The sequence below is a fragment of the Phycomyces blakesleeanus genome (genome assembly GCF_001638985.1).
Source record: "Phycomyces blakesleeanus NRRL 1555(-) unplaced genomic scaffold PHYBLscaffold_30, whole genome shotgun sequence".
In the NCBI taxonomy this organism is placed as follows: domain Eukaryota; kingdom Fungi; phylum Mucoromycota; class Mucoromycetes; order Mucorales; family Phycomycetaceae; genus Phycomyces; species Phycomyces blakesleeanus.
This window is the reverse complement of record NW_017265187.1, coordinates 373,528-390,727: the sequence shown is the minus strand read 5'-3', so window position 1 is coordinate 390,727 and position 17,200 is coordinate 373,528. Positions and strand designations below refer to the sequence as shown.

The following is a 17,200-nucleotide window of genomic DNA, read 5'->3' as shown; positions in this document are numbered from 1 at the left end:
TTTAGCCTTTTGTGGATATCTTTTTCGATTCTTGCTATTTATAAGAATATGGAAAACCCGATGGTGTTACTCGTCTAACTTTTTTTGAAAGAGTGTAAGCCTCACTGTAACATCTGCTGAAATTAAATAAGCTCTATATATGTATCTTTAAAATGGGCCCTGGTCCTTACATGCACCATAACTTAGTTAGACTGAGTCAAACCACACTATAGGTGTCGTTTAACTTCAAATAGTATCAAGACACTATTATAATTAGGGTGCGATTTATTTCGTGTACTTATAATAATTTAACGGAAAAAGAAAAACGAAAGGAAAAAACTGTTGGAATCACACTATAATTTTATATTTTATATTTTGTACAGTACAATTATAAATCTCGCCTTACAACCTTGAGTATTTATTTGATTTGATTTTTGCTTGAACAAGATCTGGCAATAATTACACTAATGGTTTCTATAGTGAGCCCATCATATGAAAGCTCTTATTCATACATAGATAGATACAAATACTCTTTCGTAATCTGAAAACACACAGTACCGAGTAACTGGAAAGAACATCATGAAGATGACAGCCCCTCTTTTATACATACATATATATATTTATAAGGTAAAAAATAATAATTAGATTAACATGTGCGAACGATCTCTTCCAAGATATATTTTGTAATTTTGAGGTAAGTGCACTGATCGAATCTCTCCTTCTTTTTCTTTCTTTTGGTAATATTGGCTACGGAAGGGACATTAGTATCTTTTACACCACATAAAATATTTGGATTATATACTTTTTCATATGTGCTTACCACGTACCTAACACGCTGTAATTTCTTGAATGAATAAAGAGAAGTATATATATATATATATATCCTTTTATTATTCTTCTTATTTTGTGTATAGTAAGCTACTCAAAGTCCAAGCTCATAAATTCACTGTAATATTTCGAAATTGGTCCAGATATTTGGGACACAATAAATTGACTGTAAATGAACAGAATAAGATAACAATAAAAAAAATCGATCTTCTTTTTTCACACCTATAATTACATCTTATACTATAAACTTTTGCATAATATCCTGTGTCTTAAAGAAGTACAGAGGTTTACTTGCCCCCAGATAAGTTCTTAGGATAATTATCTAGCTGTCATATAAGTACATGTATAAAAATGAGAAAAAAAATGAAATCATGTATTAGTTTTAATATAATTGAATGTACATACAATATTTCTATATAATTAAGGCTGCCCGCAGCAATACAGTATAGGAAGGAGTGATAGAAACAGAAAAAAGAATCATATAAATATAGTGTCATGTTGTAGATAATTATTAACATAGAAATGTATATATGTATATATATATATATAGAGATCTCAAGGGATTGTCTCTTCAGCGAGGGTATTAAAATGAGTGGCAAACCATGAAAGGAATGTTTGGTTTGTCGGATATGGAGAATCATAATTAAGCGCATGTGCTATGCCTTGATACACAGTTGAGATTACACGAGTGCCTATACTCTGATTTGAGTCCAGACTTGAGAAGTTGTCTACTAGCCGATTGGTGAACGCTACAGGGTCTACTTTCGAAAGATAATGATAAAGTACGGGTTAGTTTTTCTTTTCTTTGCACAACTGTGTATATATGTATCTGCACAAAGTTTAAGTTACTGGGGTAGGTATACATACCAGATGTACTAGCTTGAGGGTACCCGCTCATCACACTCACTACTCTAGCAATTTCGCCTATAAGAGAACCTATATTCTGTTGCTGTGGCTGTTGGAGCTTACGCGGTTTAGAGGATATATCTAATCGGTGCTGCTCTTCTATAGTCTTAATTCTGCGATTCATCATTCTCTTTGTATTTTCTGGACTTTTATCAACTATTTTTTTTACGTGAAAGTGAATTGATTAAGAATGGGCGTCACTACTATCATCATTGCTATTCTTTCTTTAAAATCATGATAATAATAATAATACTAATAATAATAATACCTGGTAATGCTTCCATCATAGATGTCACACTAGATATAATCATATCAATTGCAGACTTGTGGTTTCCTAGGCGTTCGACTTCCAATGCAAGCTTGGCTAACGACAAAGCTCTCCCAGAACATCCCGATCGGAGACCTGGAATAAGCTCGACTATTGGTTTTGTAGGTACGGTTTCTGATATATTATTAAAGCCAAGTAAGTTTGTCATAAAGAATCGATATGTGCTTATGCTAGGCTCTCTGTGTTTTGGGACGATATGTTTATTGCTGATGTGTATTGGATCTGAGTGTGGTTTGTGTGTTTCCGGAAGATTTGACGAGGGATTCGATTGCCGACAAGGCTGAGATTGAGAGGCTGCTTGATAGATTATTTGGTTTGTGTGGCTTGATGTTAAAATATCGTGCGATGAAGTATGTGAAACAGTAGAGTCCATGACAATCTGTTCCAGAACATCTTTTATATGGTGTGTGAGACGTATTCGTGAATTTTTGGATTTTGGTGGTGGTTTTAAGGCTGGGAGATGGCTGTAAGAAATCATCTGTTGTTGAGGTACCGTATCAACAAAATTATTGATATTATTGCAGGGTGAATCGTCACTGACGAAAATCATTAGTGCTGCTAGTTCGTCTTTGTAGGTAAGTTCAGGCTCGTAGTCGTCAGATAGTGAAGGTAGTATGTTTTTGGTAACTTCTTGGGTAGAATTCAGTGCCGCCGTCTCTCTGTCGGCTAAGGAGGAAGCCAGTTGACATATTTGTTTTGTGGAGTCAAGAATAATATGCCCTGAAGACCAAAGAAAAGACATTGTAAATAGTTTTTGGGGAAAAAGAATGAAAAGAATATGAAAGAAAGCAGTGCTTCCTCAATGGAACGAATATCAAATAAGATGCTACCTAATCATCTGAGCTTCTTTTTTTCTATTCTATTTTATTTTATTTTGTTTTTTTTATTGCATGTGAAGCACAGAGGGGTTTGTGTGTGGGACAAACTGATTTGCAGCCTGCAGCAGCAAAATAGCTGATCTTTCAAAACACTGTTGCTTGGATTTGAAGCAGGTTTATTTTAAAGAGAATAAATAAAGAGAACGATTTCATCAGTCAATATAGTCTCGTTATTACAGCTTAATTCTGCCATTATCACAAACCGTATTCTGTAAGCATGATTATAAGAATAAGAATACTATACCCAAGCTAGGATACTAGTAGATATGCCATTTAGTCTCTGAGCCGATAAGATCAAGCTACAATTCCTACTCATGGTATGTAAGCATCTATTTATAGTGAGGCTTCACGAGGTAGTCAGCGCATATTAAAGGGAAAAAGTACAAAAGCGTATTGACATGAGCACTTTGTATCAAACAATTAATACATTATTTATCTGACCTAAAATAGGAACAATAAGATCCAAGGGAGTTCGTTGATAGGTTAGGATAGAACAAAAATCGCTGAAATACACAATATATATATATATGTACTTGATAGTTTTATATTGAAGATTATTGAAGCTTTTCGGTATACGCACTTTGTTGATCTAGTAACAAGAGATATAATAATTCCAAGGTATTGAACAACAAGGATTTCTTGTACAAAACCCTCTTTATCTATCCATGTATTTACAGTGTTCCATGTACCATATTAGTGTGTATGTGCGATCTTAGTTTTCTTTTCTCATAGTTTTTTTTCTTTTTTAAAAAAAAGTGAATATACATAGTTAGCACCATTCTGGTATTCCCAATGAACAAACAGGATGGCTGTTATTCACATGCATACTGGGCTTAAGCCAGGATGTTCACTAGCATAATATCAATAACAATACCAGTAAAACTATAGCAACATATATATATATATATATATATTCAAGAAAAACAAAATCACAATATTATCAGTCTAAACAGTTTGATCCTTTTACTGATTCATTGTAAACAATTTCTATACTAATGATGATTATTATGATGTGGCTGAAAGGATCCAGGAGTGTGAATGGTTTCCATTATTATTGGTGCAGATTCTGATGAGTTAAGCAAAGGTGTTTTACTAGACGAGCTTGGGCCAGATGCTAATTCTTCTTGTCGTCTTTGAAGCAGATACCGCTCCAGAAGTATGGCATTACGGGTATTACACTTGTAAAATATATCCAAAATATCTCCTACAATTGGTACTAGCCCAATCTACATAAAGAGATAGAAAAAGAAAAAAGTTCGTCAGAGAGAAATGCTTTTAAACACCTTCAATATAAACGTTATAAATATTGCTTACAGCAAAGTCAATCCCGATATTGAACATCATTTGGGACAAGATACTCTTTGGTAGTCCAGCCCTCATACACATTTCGACCAATTGAAATGCGAGTACAAGTCCTATGAAGTCCCCAATGACCGGAACAAAGCCTATTCATCACACACATGCACATTTTCCCACCAAAATAATAATAAAAACAATAGGTATGTAAAAAAGAAAAAAAGAGTATAAGCTGTGTTAGGATATCATAAAATTTGTAATTCATTCAAAGAAACTTTATTTTATTTTACCAACAAGACCGTCAAATCCAATTTGAATACAACAGCAGCTTATGCCTCGGTCAAGGAAATATGCTCTTGACTTGACTTTTTTCAGGATATTTTGTTCTTTTGTAGACAATATACTTTCTGGTTTTGGTACCCTGCTTGTCCACCATTTACGTGATTGCTGCTCTTGCTGAACAGGTTTCGGAATTTCTTTGGTCGCATGAGCCTCATTTAGAACATTGAATGGCTCCAATGCATGCTTAACTGCATACTTTGCTAAAGATTCTTTGTTCAATCCCATTATTTCTAGGCAAATAAGATCCCGAATAGAAATAACAACTACTTTATAAGCGTATCAAGAAAGGGAACAAACCATATCCACAGTTAGCTACAGCAATAAGCGTTCTACGAATTCCCTCAATTTGTTACTGCCAAGATTTTCCACATGCCTGGATTGCAACCTCCCCTGGGTTTGTATTTTGTTAATACAGTGTTTCTACTTGAGATTAAGGCAATGTTAATTCTTTTTTGGACGAATGAAAATTAATTTTTAAATAATTTGCCTACCTTTTTTGAACAAACAAAAAAGAGAATTGAGACACAAAAGAATAAAATAACTAAAGTGTTCTTTACCTGTAAGCATCTTTAAGTTCGCCCACTAGAGTGAGGAACAACCACGTTCATTGTGACGCTTTGTGTTGCTGTTGTTCTTGTTGCTGTTGTTCTTGATCTTGGTTGAGGAATGAATATTTCTAGCCTATAATTTCCACTCCAAATTTCCTGCACAATATAGTACATGTTTTTTCCAGCCATGATATCTCTATTCCAGAAAACATTATAGCTGTTGCAAACTAATATTGAAAGGATAGGTCTGTCGTTGGCATTTAGGAAATATCTTAGGTACTTGGTCTTACAGGAGCTGCAAACCTACACAGTCAATATTGAATATAAAGAACAAAACTTCAAAGAAAAAGTGCATGTACCTTTGGCGTATTAAATCCATTGATGTCCAAAAGGTACAATAATAAAATTGCACAATTAATTGGTATGGACAGACTTAAGACAAAACAAAAAGTTCAAAATTAGTTCAAATGAACATTAGATTAGATTTTTTATTTTAAAATTTCAAGCCAATAATACGGCTTATATTTTTGATCTTTTTATTATTATTAGATATAGCTTGTTAATAGAGTCGAACTTCTTCTTGCCAAAATTAGCAGTCGTTTATTTTCGCCGCTGGAATTATTTCATAGACTTAGGACTAGGGTATGATTGTGGCAATTATTTGTCCACTTTTTTCATAAATTATTTGGATATTATTAGAAATTTATAGTGAGAATATACATTAATTTGTCAGATTAATGTCAGAATATTTATAAAGAAGTATAAGTGTTCTCTGTTGTTATTGAGTTTTTCCGTGCTCTTTTTGAGTGTATTTATGAATTATATCTACAGTAAAGAGGCTAATTTTATTAGAGCTGTCTTATGCGTATTTCAATACCATCAATAATATATAAAGTAGATTAAACATCGATTTTATGTCTTTTTGAACTTTATTTTACCTTTAAAAATTACACTATAACCTTTTTAACTAAGTATGATCCTCTTGAAGTAGTACTAGTTTTTTTGTAGTATGTTAAGCTATCTAGAGAACCCGACGAGCTGACCGTAGGGACAAATTTCTCACCTTCTTGATCTTTTGTACTTGGAGGTGACGGTATGTACTGGTGAATGACCAAGTTCTTTCTGTTTCTTCTTGTAGTTTTGTTTGATTTATTTGGTACCATAGCTGGTTAGATATTTATAAATGTATGACAGTAATAAAGATTGTGATTTGTAAAAAAAAGTTGATGTATGAAATAGAAAAAAGTTGATTTATTATGAGTTTTATACCCAAGACTTGGAATGTTATGTTATTATTTTATTACATGACAAACATAATGACTTTTAGAGAGAATTAATTGATATTTCACCCTGATATTTTAGTATATTTTAGCTAAGAGTCTTATAATTGATTTTATGCAAGGAGTATTGAAAATTAATTATTGTATATGTCTTCATGAATTTGTAGGATAAGGTTCTCGCTATTCGACTAAATTAAGTCGAAGTAGAGAACTTAGGCTTATCAAAAATGGAAGTTGTAGTCGGTATAAGAAAATATATACTCCGATAAGCCTAAGTCGAAGTATAAGCTTAATCGACTCTGTTAACAAGTTCTCTATTGTTATTTAAGCCTCTTAGTCTGTCCATACCAACTGAATTATAAATTGATATTCACTAATTAATTTAAATACAAAAAATTGCCATACTTATTGGAAGGTTGGAATTCTCACAATACAAGAAATATATATATATATATTTGAACTCTTGGTACAGATATATTTATAGCATGATTAAATAAAATTAACATGATGTAATTTAAGCATATGATTGTAACTCATATGAAAAAGTGGAACTTTCATCATTACATATTTTGATTGTATTTCGATTGTATTTTGTTGTACTGTACTGTAAGATTTACGGTGTGGATTGATTGTGAGAACACAATAAAATTCCTATTACTTTTACCTCATATTAGTTATTGACCCTCTGAACTATTAAGTTATATATCTGTCTATGACTCTTTTCGATTTCAAATACATTAATGATGAGCACAAAAATAAAAATGACTTTCAAAAAAAGGAAGAAAAAGCAAGTGGAAACGGGACCGATTGTGTTTTCATTCATTGATTACAATTAATAAGGTGCATTATATGGTAAACTGTATTGCTTGAAAATAGTTAACTCGGTATATGTCAGTCTTTTCGGCCATCAACCATTACAGGCTTAAGTCAATAGAACACTGTAGATAATGTAAGAGCATTTCCATCATTTTAGCGTTTATTTTACATGTAAAGTAAACCCAAAATTGCTTTTAAAAATCATAATTCATTTTAATATATATATATAAGGCTATATTTTACCAATAGAGAAAATAATAATTGATAGTAGAATGAATAGCAGGCAGAATAATTACAAGTTTATATATATATAAAGAAACTGCTACAGATGCTCTAAATACAATAATTACTCTAAAGATGCTCCCTCTCTTTGTATAATTAAAAAGAATCCTAAGTTATAGGCACAGAACCTTTCCTGCTACAAGCACATTGTCTTTACAACCATCAAGCGCAACAAATGGAGGGATTATGGTGAGAAAGACAGTGCCCCCTGCTTTTCCTTTGTTTACGGCAAGCATCTTGTCCTCATCGTATTCAGTCTTTCCGTCATCAAACTTGCCTACCCGAACCCGTACTTCCTGACTGTTCATTGCCATGCTGACTTTTGTAGCTCTACCAACAAGCATTGCAATCTTCTTTTGGGTGTTGTCCATATCTGCATTAGGGTAAACTAACTTCATCTGCACCATGATTTCTGTAACAACATCATTTTTGGCACCCTCAATGTTAGCCTGTTCTTTTCCAGGGTGCTTGTTCACCAAAGCACACATCTGCTGTCTCAATCGTCCAGCCCAGTCCTCATTTCTCTCGACCATCCACTCATCTAGTTGCTTGTATGTTTCGTTGATAGAAACGCCAATATGCACTGGCTGGTTGAATATACGACTGGTAAATACATCAACAATGTACTTTTCAAAAAACAATGCAATAAAGCCCAGGTCAAGGGTGTCCTTTTTTTCCTTTGTTGTTTCGTCTGTCATCAGCAATTCGCGGATTTCGGCTTCTCTCTCGGGCCAATGCTTGAGGACAAATGATGTCCCGCCCACAATATCTGCATGACCGCGCAAACTCATGGTAAGGTTATTGAGTTTACTGCATATTTGCTTTACTTCTGTCTGGATTGTCGAGTGGTCATCATCAGTAGCTCGAATAGAGCGCAGATAAGAGTAAAAATTAGCCTCCATGCTCTTGTAGCTTGCACGCTTTGCTTCAAGATCTGCTTTGCAGGTATCCAGTACATGCTTGAGATCTGCATTCTTAGAATCAAGCTTCTTATATTCATACTCAAACTCTTGCATGTTATTCTCAAGTTCTTTCTGTCTGTGGTCTGAGTAATCGATCTGCTTTTTGAGTTCATGGATATCCCTTTCATGATTCGCGACAATAGACTCCAGATCATCAATCTTTTGCTTTTGTGATTTGACAGTAGACTCCAGACCTTCGATTGTTTCTTTTTGTGCATGGACCTTAGTCTTTTCGTTTTTGATATCATTGGAGAGTGTATTGTTATTCTCGATTATGTTTGTCATATTTTTGATTTGGATAGCTTGGTCTGTTTCGTGCTCTTCCTGGATTTTTTCCCTCTTGACAGTCTCAGCTTTCTCTCTTTCCAACGCGGCGGCCAATTCTTGCTTGAGTTGTTCGATTTGTGCCAATAGGGCTAGGTGGTCGTCCACAACAGTATTTTTATTCACTTCAGGAACACCTACACTTTCAGGGGTGTTGCTTGCAACATCTGTGCATTGCTTTTTACTGTCTCTTTCTCCATCTAGACCAGTGGGTGGGTCAGAGTTTGGTATTGGGGCCATCTTGGGATTCAGATCGGTTTTAAGAGACGAAATCTCGGCTGAATGAAGGGTTGAATCGATATTATTCACAATAGGCACTGTGTCAATTGACTTGGTTTCATTCACAATTGTTGAATTATTAGAGGCCATTTCTAGTGAAAGAGATGATGGTGTGAGGATATCCTTTTTCTTTTTTTTTTGTAAGTTAATTGATGTGACGTAGACTGAATTTCAGTGCTTTACTTCCATATATTTAAAATAAAAACACACGTATATATATATGAAGCCAACCAGATACTTTGTGCTTCTGTTTGATCTTAAAAAAGGAAGTCAAACTAGACGAGTATAACTAAGCCAAAACAAAGGTTACACGGCATAACTCAAAAAAGTTCTTTATTTAACAGAGGTTCTTGGAGATTTGTTTTCATAGTCATCAAATTCAATGGTAACAAAAATGTGTGTATTGTATTTTATTTTAACAATAATATCAGACAACTTTTTTTCTTTCTTTTTGTTAGGCAACAATGTACCGCGTATAGTTCCAATGACCTTAATTAAGGAACACACAAGGGGTTACACTTGTGTTCATATTCAATATATATATAATATAAAATAAAGAGAGAAAGCGAAAGAAAGAAAGAAAGAAAGAAAGAAAGAAAGAAAGAAAGAAAAAAGGGTCGAGAACTCGAATTCTTAAAAAGACCAGTGTAGATAGTAAGCAAGGTTTGGTCAGGTTCTCAACTATGGTACAAATAATTATTCCCTTGGGATTAATTAACATGGGCACGGTCCTCAAGTCAGTATGTGTTAAATGATATGTTTCAAGGCACACTGGCCAAATGAAAATCTAATATTTAGGTTTGTCTGGCTATGGGATACACCCACAATATACGTATCTCGCTTGGTGCTTATATTTTAATTGATAATATAGAAATAATATGTAGCTATCAAAAGAGCAAATGTTAATGTTAAGCAATCGGTCTCTATATACTTTTGTGAATCCTATTTCCATGCACATTAGATTCCGAAACCGGGTAATTGGAACAAATTTGTGACAGGAACATTATAGACATAAAATAATATATATATATATATATGAGTGTGTGTGAATAAATATGTTTCAATTTTATTAACAAATAAAATAAAACAAAAAATTCTGCTGTGGATGTTAAAATGAATACTACCTAATATAAAGAACCCATTTTCGGTGACTATCTACAGCGAACAAAGTGATATGTACGATATACTACTATTAATGGTCTACTCTAAAATCGACTTTTATACCATTTACTAGTATACCATTTACAAATCGCATATTCTTCACATTCACATTACCAATAATTACCAGTTATTAGACTGTAATTTTCAAATGTAGTTTGATACCAATATAATCCAGACACGAACTTTGTCTACTGACTTTTGCAATTTATTTATATTGTTCTCTAAATATATATATTGAAATATTTAGTGGCCTTGGGCTGTTTTTATTTTATTTTATTTCTAAAGCGGGGATTTGTTTGGCTTTGGTTAATACTAGATAATTTGGTATTTGAACCATGCTTTACTTGGTTAACTATGAACAAAGGAGTAAGGATGAGCTTTGACTCTAAGCTTGGAAAGGCTGTGACTATCTGTGTTCTCTAATGATGTCATTAGATAATGCTTGTACTATTTTTGGAAGTCTTGACGATCGCTTAGCAACGCAACCTTTTCTGTTTTTATTTTATTTTTTTAAATATTATTTTTTGTTACTACAATGAGAATCTTTGCCATTCCAATCCTCCGAAATCGTTGGGCCTACTACTGTCATTCGACTCTGCCGTCAACATCACGACTCACAAAGGCCGTCGATTGGTCAAGTAAAAAGTGGGAAGGGTTAGGAGAAGCCAAGCCAGACTCGTGGAAGAGAAAGCTTTATGACCAAGGTACCGGACTTATGAACCAGCTTGACTATCAGGAATGGTTCCTTAAAAGCGTGCCTGTTAAAGAACATCTTGAACAACCTTTGAGGGTGGTTAGTAAACTTTTTGGAGAGAATTGAGGTTTTGATATTGTTCCTGACACCTTCTTTACAGGCAAAGGTACTTCATCCCTCCAGCCTGACTGACTCTCAAATCCAAGACAATCTGGATGCACTACTGAAGGAAAAGGAACCGTATCACAAGAAGTATATGTATTATTCAGCGTATTGGGTTCCGTTGTCTTGTACTTTTGTTGTTGTGCCTCTGGTACCAAATATACCTCTTTTCTACAATTTATTTCGTCTCTACAGTCATTACAAAGGTTTGCTTGTTTCTGTTTCTGTTTCTGTGTTTATTGTGCTTAGGATGTTTGTCATTTATTATACCTTTCTTTCTTTCTTTTGCCTTTTATCTGTAGCCTACAAGGGAGCACAACACCTAGAATTTCTTTCATACCACAATTGCCTCAGATATTCGAGCAATCCTCAAATTGACGAGATTTTGAGTGGGGTAAAACTGGCATCATCTCATGACGTTGTTTTCCCTTTGGAGCTGTCAAAATCGGCTGATGGCCCGTCTTCTAAACTCAAGTTGGAATCATTACATCAGAATTTTGAGGGTGTGATAGATCTGGAAATAATTGATAGACTAGCCAAGGAATTTGATACACCCTCTTTAGAAGCAGAGCTTAAGCGTGCGCGTTATCAAATATTATCACAAATAGCCAAACAACGCTTTGAAGATCATAATCATAAAAATGAATAAAATTAAATAATTGCTTTAAATCAACCATTTTGAATATAATATAATATAGAAAGCTTGTATGTTTATTTTCTTTACAAATTTACAGGATACAAAAGCAGTTATCAAAACTGTATTAACTATTTTGTGTCATATATGTACGTATTATTACTTTGATTTATACTACATGGGTTGCTCTGTGCCTTCAGATACAATCTTCTTGACAATGGTATCTACGCTATCGGTTCCAAAAGCGCTTTCCAGAGTACCCTTGGAGGGACGGATGAATTCACCAGTAATGCTTCCACTTGGGGTCGTAAATACATCAAAGTCTATAATGATTCAATTAATTGATGTTTTCTAAACACGATTATGTTCAATTTAAACACTTACTCTGGACAACGTCAATCAAAGGAATCGTCTTATCATTTCTCCACTTTGCGGCCATGTGAGGGGAGGCGATTACAAAGAATTCTTGGTCATTGGCCTTGAGGATGATCTTGGCAGAGTTTTCGTTGGTTGATCCGGACATAATTGAAGTGATTTTTGTGTTATTTCTTTTGGTTTCAAAGTAATTTAAAGATAATTTGATATCTATGCAGGTAAAAAAAAAAGCCAAATCAAAAAATTGGGAGCTTTTTATATATTCCAAAAAATAATAATAATAATATCTATATGTTTGTGCCCGTGCCTGACAGACAAGAATGTCAGTGAAATCTCATCAAATTATATCATATAAACGTCATGGGACTGCTAATGATGCATGAAAAATAGAAAGTACAAAAAATTAAATTAAAAAGAAAAATAGCTTCAAATATAAAATATAGAATATAAATAGAATATAAACTAAAGCGTTTTTCTGACGCACCAAAAAAAAAAATATGGAAAATTTTGGAATCAAATAGACCTACCCTATAGAAAATGGGAGGATTTATATCCGAACTCGTAGAAAATATACGAGCGCGTATCTCATATACGAGCTCGTATATTCTTCAGCCAATAGCATGTCACCTTTTAGCTAATCAAAATGATTTATAACGAATAGTATTTACGGGATTTCAGACTATTTTTCCATCTACTCCAATCAAATAATTTAAATATAGTAGATCTTTACCTTTTTTAGATATCTTTATTCTTCTTATAATTCGTCTAACAAATGCATGATGTTTTATATTGGAATTTTATGGTTTTTATTGATCAAAATAATAGAAGAAGTATTGATTTATATGATATTTAGTAAGAGTTTAAGCTATAAATTTGCTATAAAATATACATACATATATTGCTATGTACTACTTTCTACCTTTTCTGTGTTGACAAAAGTCATTACTTTCTGGTGGAAAAGACTTGTTAAAGTTCAGATTAAAAATACAAGTAATCTTGTAGACCATGTTTGTCTCTTTATCCAATTTTGCAACCTGTAAGCAGTCCAATGTACAATCTTCCTCTAAGATGGCCTTTTGGATTAAAAAACCAGAATACACTGTATTACAAAGTCTGCCATTACACAGTGAGACCAATTTTTTGGGACACATGCTTTTACTGTCGGACATTTAAATAGCTTGCTTAAGTGGTGGAAATAGCGATATTGGCATTTTCAAATATATCGATATCTTCACGAATACTTGTCTGTTACTGGTAAAATAAGCACCGACCAATAGAGCTTTGCTTTCTACACAACTTTGCTTAATAAAACAAAAAACAAAAAATTCAATTTTTTTTCAAATGTTGTCCTGAGGAAAAGTGGGTATCAAAAATGGACTTTTTGGTGCAAATATCCGATTTTTCATTAATAAATGTTTCTTAGAGTGAAAAAAAAAGATGATTTGATCAATATTTGAGCAAAAGCTGTCAAATAGCCTTTATATGTTGGATCTTGTAGTGCCTTACCATGCTACTTACATTTATAGAAAAACTTTACTTGACCGATTTGCATATATAGCTAATTTTCTGTATTTCATTTTCCTTTTGGATCAAAATGATACTCTCTATCAAATAATCTTTCATATCATAATATTTAACTGTTTATATTAAATACATTTTTAATAGTGCTGTCAAGTAAAAATTATACAAGCTAAAATAAAGGTGTTAAAGAAGTTTTACTCTTGGTTGACTTGGTGGAATATAGAAATTGTAAGGAACATTCAATTAGTTTTACTCTTTGGACCAATCATAACCAGTTCCGGTCATATTGCTCTTAGGCCAATTCCATCGTTATATTTATTTATTTGGGAAGAATTCTCATAAAAACAATCATATAATTACTTCTCACACATTACAGGCAGAAATATATGTATAAGCACCAGTAGAGCTTGACCGTAGAAAAATCAAATCAACAGTATCTTTAACAAAGGAATTTATCTATCTTCTGTCCTTGCCCTTGTCCAGATCAATACCTAAATTTCCCGCTAAATAATAAAATGCACTTTTCGGGAGATCTGATTGTCAATAATAAATTAAATAACAAAATGAAGAGTATAAGGCTTTGATGGCTTCATCTATTGGTATGGACAGACTAAAAGTTCAAAAAAAGAGCAAAATTTTTAATCGACTCTAATTAGTTAGTCTTCTTCCATGGCCACTAGGATTGAGAAGAGAAGCATTTTTTATGGAGAAGATGTGCCATATAATGAGAGTTCTGGAAAAACTCGCAATAAAAGGTTCTCACTTAATGACAGAGACGGGATTATATGGACAATTTTATCTAATATGTATTTTGAACTTTTTTTGAACTTTTAGTTTGTCCACACCATATATATTGATTAATCGATTTATTTGTACTATATATAATAATAATGAAGTCAATTCTAAAACCTTAAATATATTTAATCCCTTTCTTTTTCTCTTTATATGCGTTGTATGTGGTGTTTACGCTGTATGTATATATAGGAATAAACTGTTAAGCTACAACATTCTTTACTCAGATGCAAGAACCAATAATGTTTAAAGTACATTACCGGATCTAATGAGGACACTACTCAGTCTTTTCTACACAACCTTTGGAACCGTGATTTGACTGTTACTCTAAAATTTAGACATATTGTTTTTGGCTTGCACAGAAGCAGAATACGGCTATTAATATTCTACAGATTGAGTATATGCTCATTCACTACCCTCAAAAGAAAGGAAATTTAAGCCAGTAGCAGTAGAACCACTAAAAAAACTTCCAAGCAATACTATGTAGCTATCGCTGCACTAACTAACTCAATATACAGTGTAAGTCTTTGAACATGTGTCTATACTTATCTCATTTTGTTTTTTTTTAAAAAAAAACAATTTTTTCATTCGTCTTAAGTTGGTCATGAAGTTCTATATCAAAGAAGAATTCTTTGTTGATATATAAATACAGTAAAACACACTATACAAGGCGCATCTTTAAGAGTTATTAACCACTATGATTAGATTTTATTTTAAAATAAACAGCACAGAAGAGTATTATTAGGCTATTAAGGATTATAGTAAACATCATGGCACTATTTCTTTACATAATGTATGCCTAACTTTTAGTTTAAATATAAAAAAGTTTTAAAAAGTTTTATCCAAAAAATACGCCTTATTAGGTCGTGTCGTTAAAAGTTCTAACTTATTGCTCCCAAAAAAGAAATAAAGACAATAAAAGTTGAACAACGTTCCCAAAATTTGAAAAATATTGTTCTGAAAAAAGAAATTATAGGCCTGTTTGAGATTCCAGCTGCCAAATATAGCAGCTTATAAATGTCTCCATTTTTCTAGTGAGATTAGAACATTTAACGACACTATCTAATACAGAAGGTTCAAGCTACAAGGTAGAAAAAGCGGGCTCCGATGTTGACAGTAAACGGAAAATCAGCTATAAGCCAAAGTTCAAGTTGACTTTCTTGGTTTATAACAGTCGGATCGGCAAGTGATGTTCAACAGAAACCCCAAAATATCATATACACAAACCAACTAGTCAATATCGCTATTTCAGAGAAAGAAAGAGAGCGAGAGAATATATAGAGAGAGGTATACTTAGATTTAGGAAAGAATTTCCAAAGATTAATATATTACAGGTACGTAATTATTAATGTAAATGAAGCATGCAACGAATAGACATGCAGACTCTAGATATCTTGTGACGTCGACAAGAAGTGTATCAAAGTTACTGTGCCATTTCTAATGTCCATCTTTTCACTCAACATCAATATGGATAGAATTACCAACCGATCACAAAGTAAGTTCAAGCACAATAATATTGGTATCAAAATGAGGTCTTTTCTTCTTCTAATAAGCCAAGACAAATATCTGTTAATTGTCATTAGATTCAGATCAGATTTCAATGACTAGCTCTAATAGCAATGATGCATTATCGGTAAGAATTTGCTTCAATATTATTATTATTACTGTTGGTTATAGTCACTCCAAAAGGTGATTATAATCTTTTTGAAAAAAATGCACAGACTTTATTCTGCGTATATTATCATTATTTTACTTGAACTAATTTTTGCTGTGAATTTATATAGTGGATTAGTTGGTTCTGCTCTATGCCAGGGCATGAATATTACGCAGAAGTTTCTGATGATTTTATCGAAGACAGTTTTAATCTCACTGGACTGTCTGCTCATGTACCGTTGTACCAGGAAGCATTTGAGATGATCATGGATCTTGAGCCAGAAGATGATACATACACACGCATCCCAGACTTGAGTATCCTCGAACCACATGCAGAGATGCTGTATGGAATGATTCATCAAAGATACATTACTACAAGGCCAGGGCTTCTTCAAATGGTAAGTGAATATATATATATATAAGTATATAAGTATATAGAATGTGTTTCCATGTGTCTTAACCTTTGAGTGATCAGCTGAAGAAGTATGAAGCAGGTGAATTTGGGTACTGTCCTCGTGTCTATTGCGAGAAATATAAAGTATTGCCGTGTGGGCAGCATGATCTCCCAAAGCTAGGCAATGTACGACTGTATTGCCCAAATTGCAAAGACATATACACACCCACAAGCTCAAAGTTTAATAATGTGGATGGTAACAAACGATATGATTAATCAACAAACAATTGCATGTATAATAATCATACGCAACCATTTGGCCCGGTCTCTCTCTCTCCTTCTTTTTAGGTGCCCACTTTGGATCTTCTTTCCCTCACTTATTTGTCCAAGCTTTTCCTGATATATTTATCCCGGAGATTCCAAATGTATACACTGCAAAGATTTTTGGCTTCCGGGTCCATGCCCACTCTCCTTATGGTCCCCGAATGCAATGGCTTAGATCGGTCCCTTCTTCATCTCTTACTCCTTTGTTAAACCTGCCCACGGACACACATTCTTAATAGCCAATTATCGTTTAGATTTACAATTTGTTTGATGTATATGTTTTTATTAGTGTTTCTACACGTTTATATGTAATTTCTTGGGTGCGCAGGATTTGCTGTTTCAAAAAGCCTTCAAGAAAAATCAAGTTTACTTAAGCTTCTTCTTGGGACGGAGCTGGTTAGTATGGCCACACTTTCTCTTGCGACAATTGGTAGCACGGGGG

General features: G+C 33.4%; 8 protein-coding genes across 8 annotated transcripts; 3 read left to right on the top strand and 5 right to left on the bottom strand.

Annotated features, from left to right (window-relative positions):
- Window positions 1-1,168: 1,168 nt before the first annotated feature.
- PHYBLDRAFT_77446 (hypothetical protein) lies at window positions 1,169-2,783 on the bottom strand (the record flags this gene model as incomplete). Its single annotated transcript, XM_018443257.1, has 3 exons — window positions 1,169-1,565; window positions 1,675-1,869; window positions 1,982-2,783. The coding sequence occupies 3 exons, from the start codon at window positions 2,781-2,783 to the stop codon at window positions 1,363-1,365; spliced, it is 1,200 nt and encodes a 399-aa protein (XP_018285402.1). The 3' UTR covers window positions 1,169-1,362.
- Window positions 2,784-3,752: 969 nt separating this feature from the next.
- On the bottom strand, window positions 3,753-4,782 carry PHYBLDRAFT_63640 (hypothetical protein; the record flags this gene model as incomplete). The annotated part of the gene is made up of 4 exons (XM_018441151.1): window positions 3,753-3,801; window positions 3,913-4,145; window positions 4,234-4,364; window positions 4,506-4,782. 4 exons carry the CDS (start codon window positions 4,780-4,782, stop codon window positions 3,753-3,755), a joined length of 690 nt encoding a protein of 229 aa, XP_018285401.1.
- A 344-nt stretch (window positions 4,783-5,126) lies between these two features.
- Window positions 5,127-6,268, bottom strand: PHYBLDRAFT_174398 (hypothetical protein; the record flags this gene model as incomplete). Its single annotated transcript, XM_018437242.1, has 3 exons — window positions 5,127-5,408; window positions 5,465-5,537; window positions 6,057-6,268. 3 exons carry the CDS (start codon window positions 6,266-6,268, stop codon window positions 5,127-5,129), a joined length of 567 nt encoding a protein of 188 aa, XP_018285400.1.
- Window positions 6,269-7,331: 1,063 nt separating this feature from the next.
- PHYBLDRAFT_183628 (hypothetical protein) lies at window positions 7,332-9,138 on the bottom strand (the record flags this gene model as incomplete). The annotated part of the gene is made up of 1 exon (XM_018438802.1): window positions 7,332-9,138. One exon carries the CDS (start codon window positions 9,136-9,138, stop codon window positions 7,597-7,599), a length of 1,542 nt encoding a protein of 513 aa, XP_018285399.1. The 3' UTR covers window positions 7,332-7,596.
- A 1,583-nt stretch (window positions 9,139-10,721) lies between these two features.
- Window positions 10,722-11,736, top strand: PHYBLDRAFT_189089 (hypothetical protein). The gene is made up of 2 exons (XM_018439607.1): window positions 10,722-11,002; window positions 11,064-11,736. Exons 1-2 carry the CDS (start codon window positions 10,745-10,747, stop codon window positions 11,712-11,714), a joined length of 909 nt encoding a protein of 302 aa, XP_018285398.1. The 5' UTR covers window positions 10,722-10,744; the 3' UTR covers window positions 11,715-11,736.
- Window positions 11,737-11,747: 11 nt separating this feature from the next.
- PHYBLDRAFT_160457 (hypothetical protein) lies at window positions 11,748-12,279 on the bottom strand. Its single transcript, XM_018434182.1, has 2 exons — window positions 12,084-12,279; window positions 11,748-12,022 (listed from the first exon to the last, which is right to left on the bottom strand). The coding sequence occupies exons 1-2, from the start codon at window positions 12,220-12,222 to the stop codon at window positions 11,874-11,876; spliced, it is 288 nt and encodes a 95-aa protein (XP_018285397.1). The 5' UTR covers window positions 12,223-12,279; the 3' UTR covers window positions 11,748-11,873.
- An 800-nt stretch (window positions 12,280-13,079) lies between these two features.
- PHYBLDRAFT_63644 (hypothetical protein) lies at window positions 13,080-13,937 on the top strand (the record flags this gene model as incomplete). The annotated part of the gene is made up of 3 exons (XM_018441152.1): window positions 13,080-13,200; window positions 13,252-13,328; window positions 13,740-13,937. 3 exons carry the CDS (start codon window positions 13,080-13,082, stop codon window positions 13,935-13,937), a joined length of 396 nt encoding a protein of 131 aa, XP_018285396.1.
- A 2,050-nt stretch (window positions 13,938-15,987) lies between these two features.
- On the top strand, window positions 15,988-16,994 carry PHYBLDRAFT_156570 (hypothetical protein; the record flags this gene model as incomplete). The annotated part of the gene is made up of 4 exons (XM_018433497.1): window positions 15,988-16,020; window positions 16,172-16,438; window positions 16,516-16,690; window positions 16,783-16,994. 4 exons carry the CDS (start codon window positions 15,988-15,990, stop codon window positions 16,992-16,994), a joined length of 687 nt encoding a protein of 228 aa, XP_018285395.1.
- Between the last annotated feature and the right edge of the window lie 206 nt (window positions 16,995-17,200).

Bases quoted from the DNA above. Each gene is read 5' to 3' on its own strand.
- PHYBLDRAFT_189089 (XM_018439607.1), top strand. From the start codon at position 10,745: ATGAGAATCTTTGCCATTCCAATCCTCCGAAATCGTTGGGCCTACTAC. The intron at 11,003-11,063 runs GTTAGTAAACTT...CCTTCTTTACAG, and splicing joins TTGAACAACCTTTGAGGGTG to GCAAAGGTACTTCATCCCTC.
- PHYBLDRAFT_160457 (XM_018434182.1), bottom strand. From the start codon at position 12,222: ATGTCCGGATCAACCAACGAAAACTCTGCCAAGATCATCCTCAAGGCC. The intron at 12,023-12,083 runs GTAAGTGTTTAA...GAATCATTATAG, and splicing joins TTTGATTGACGTTGTCCAGA to ACTTTGATGTATTTACGACC.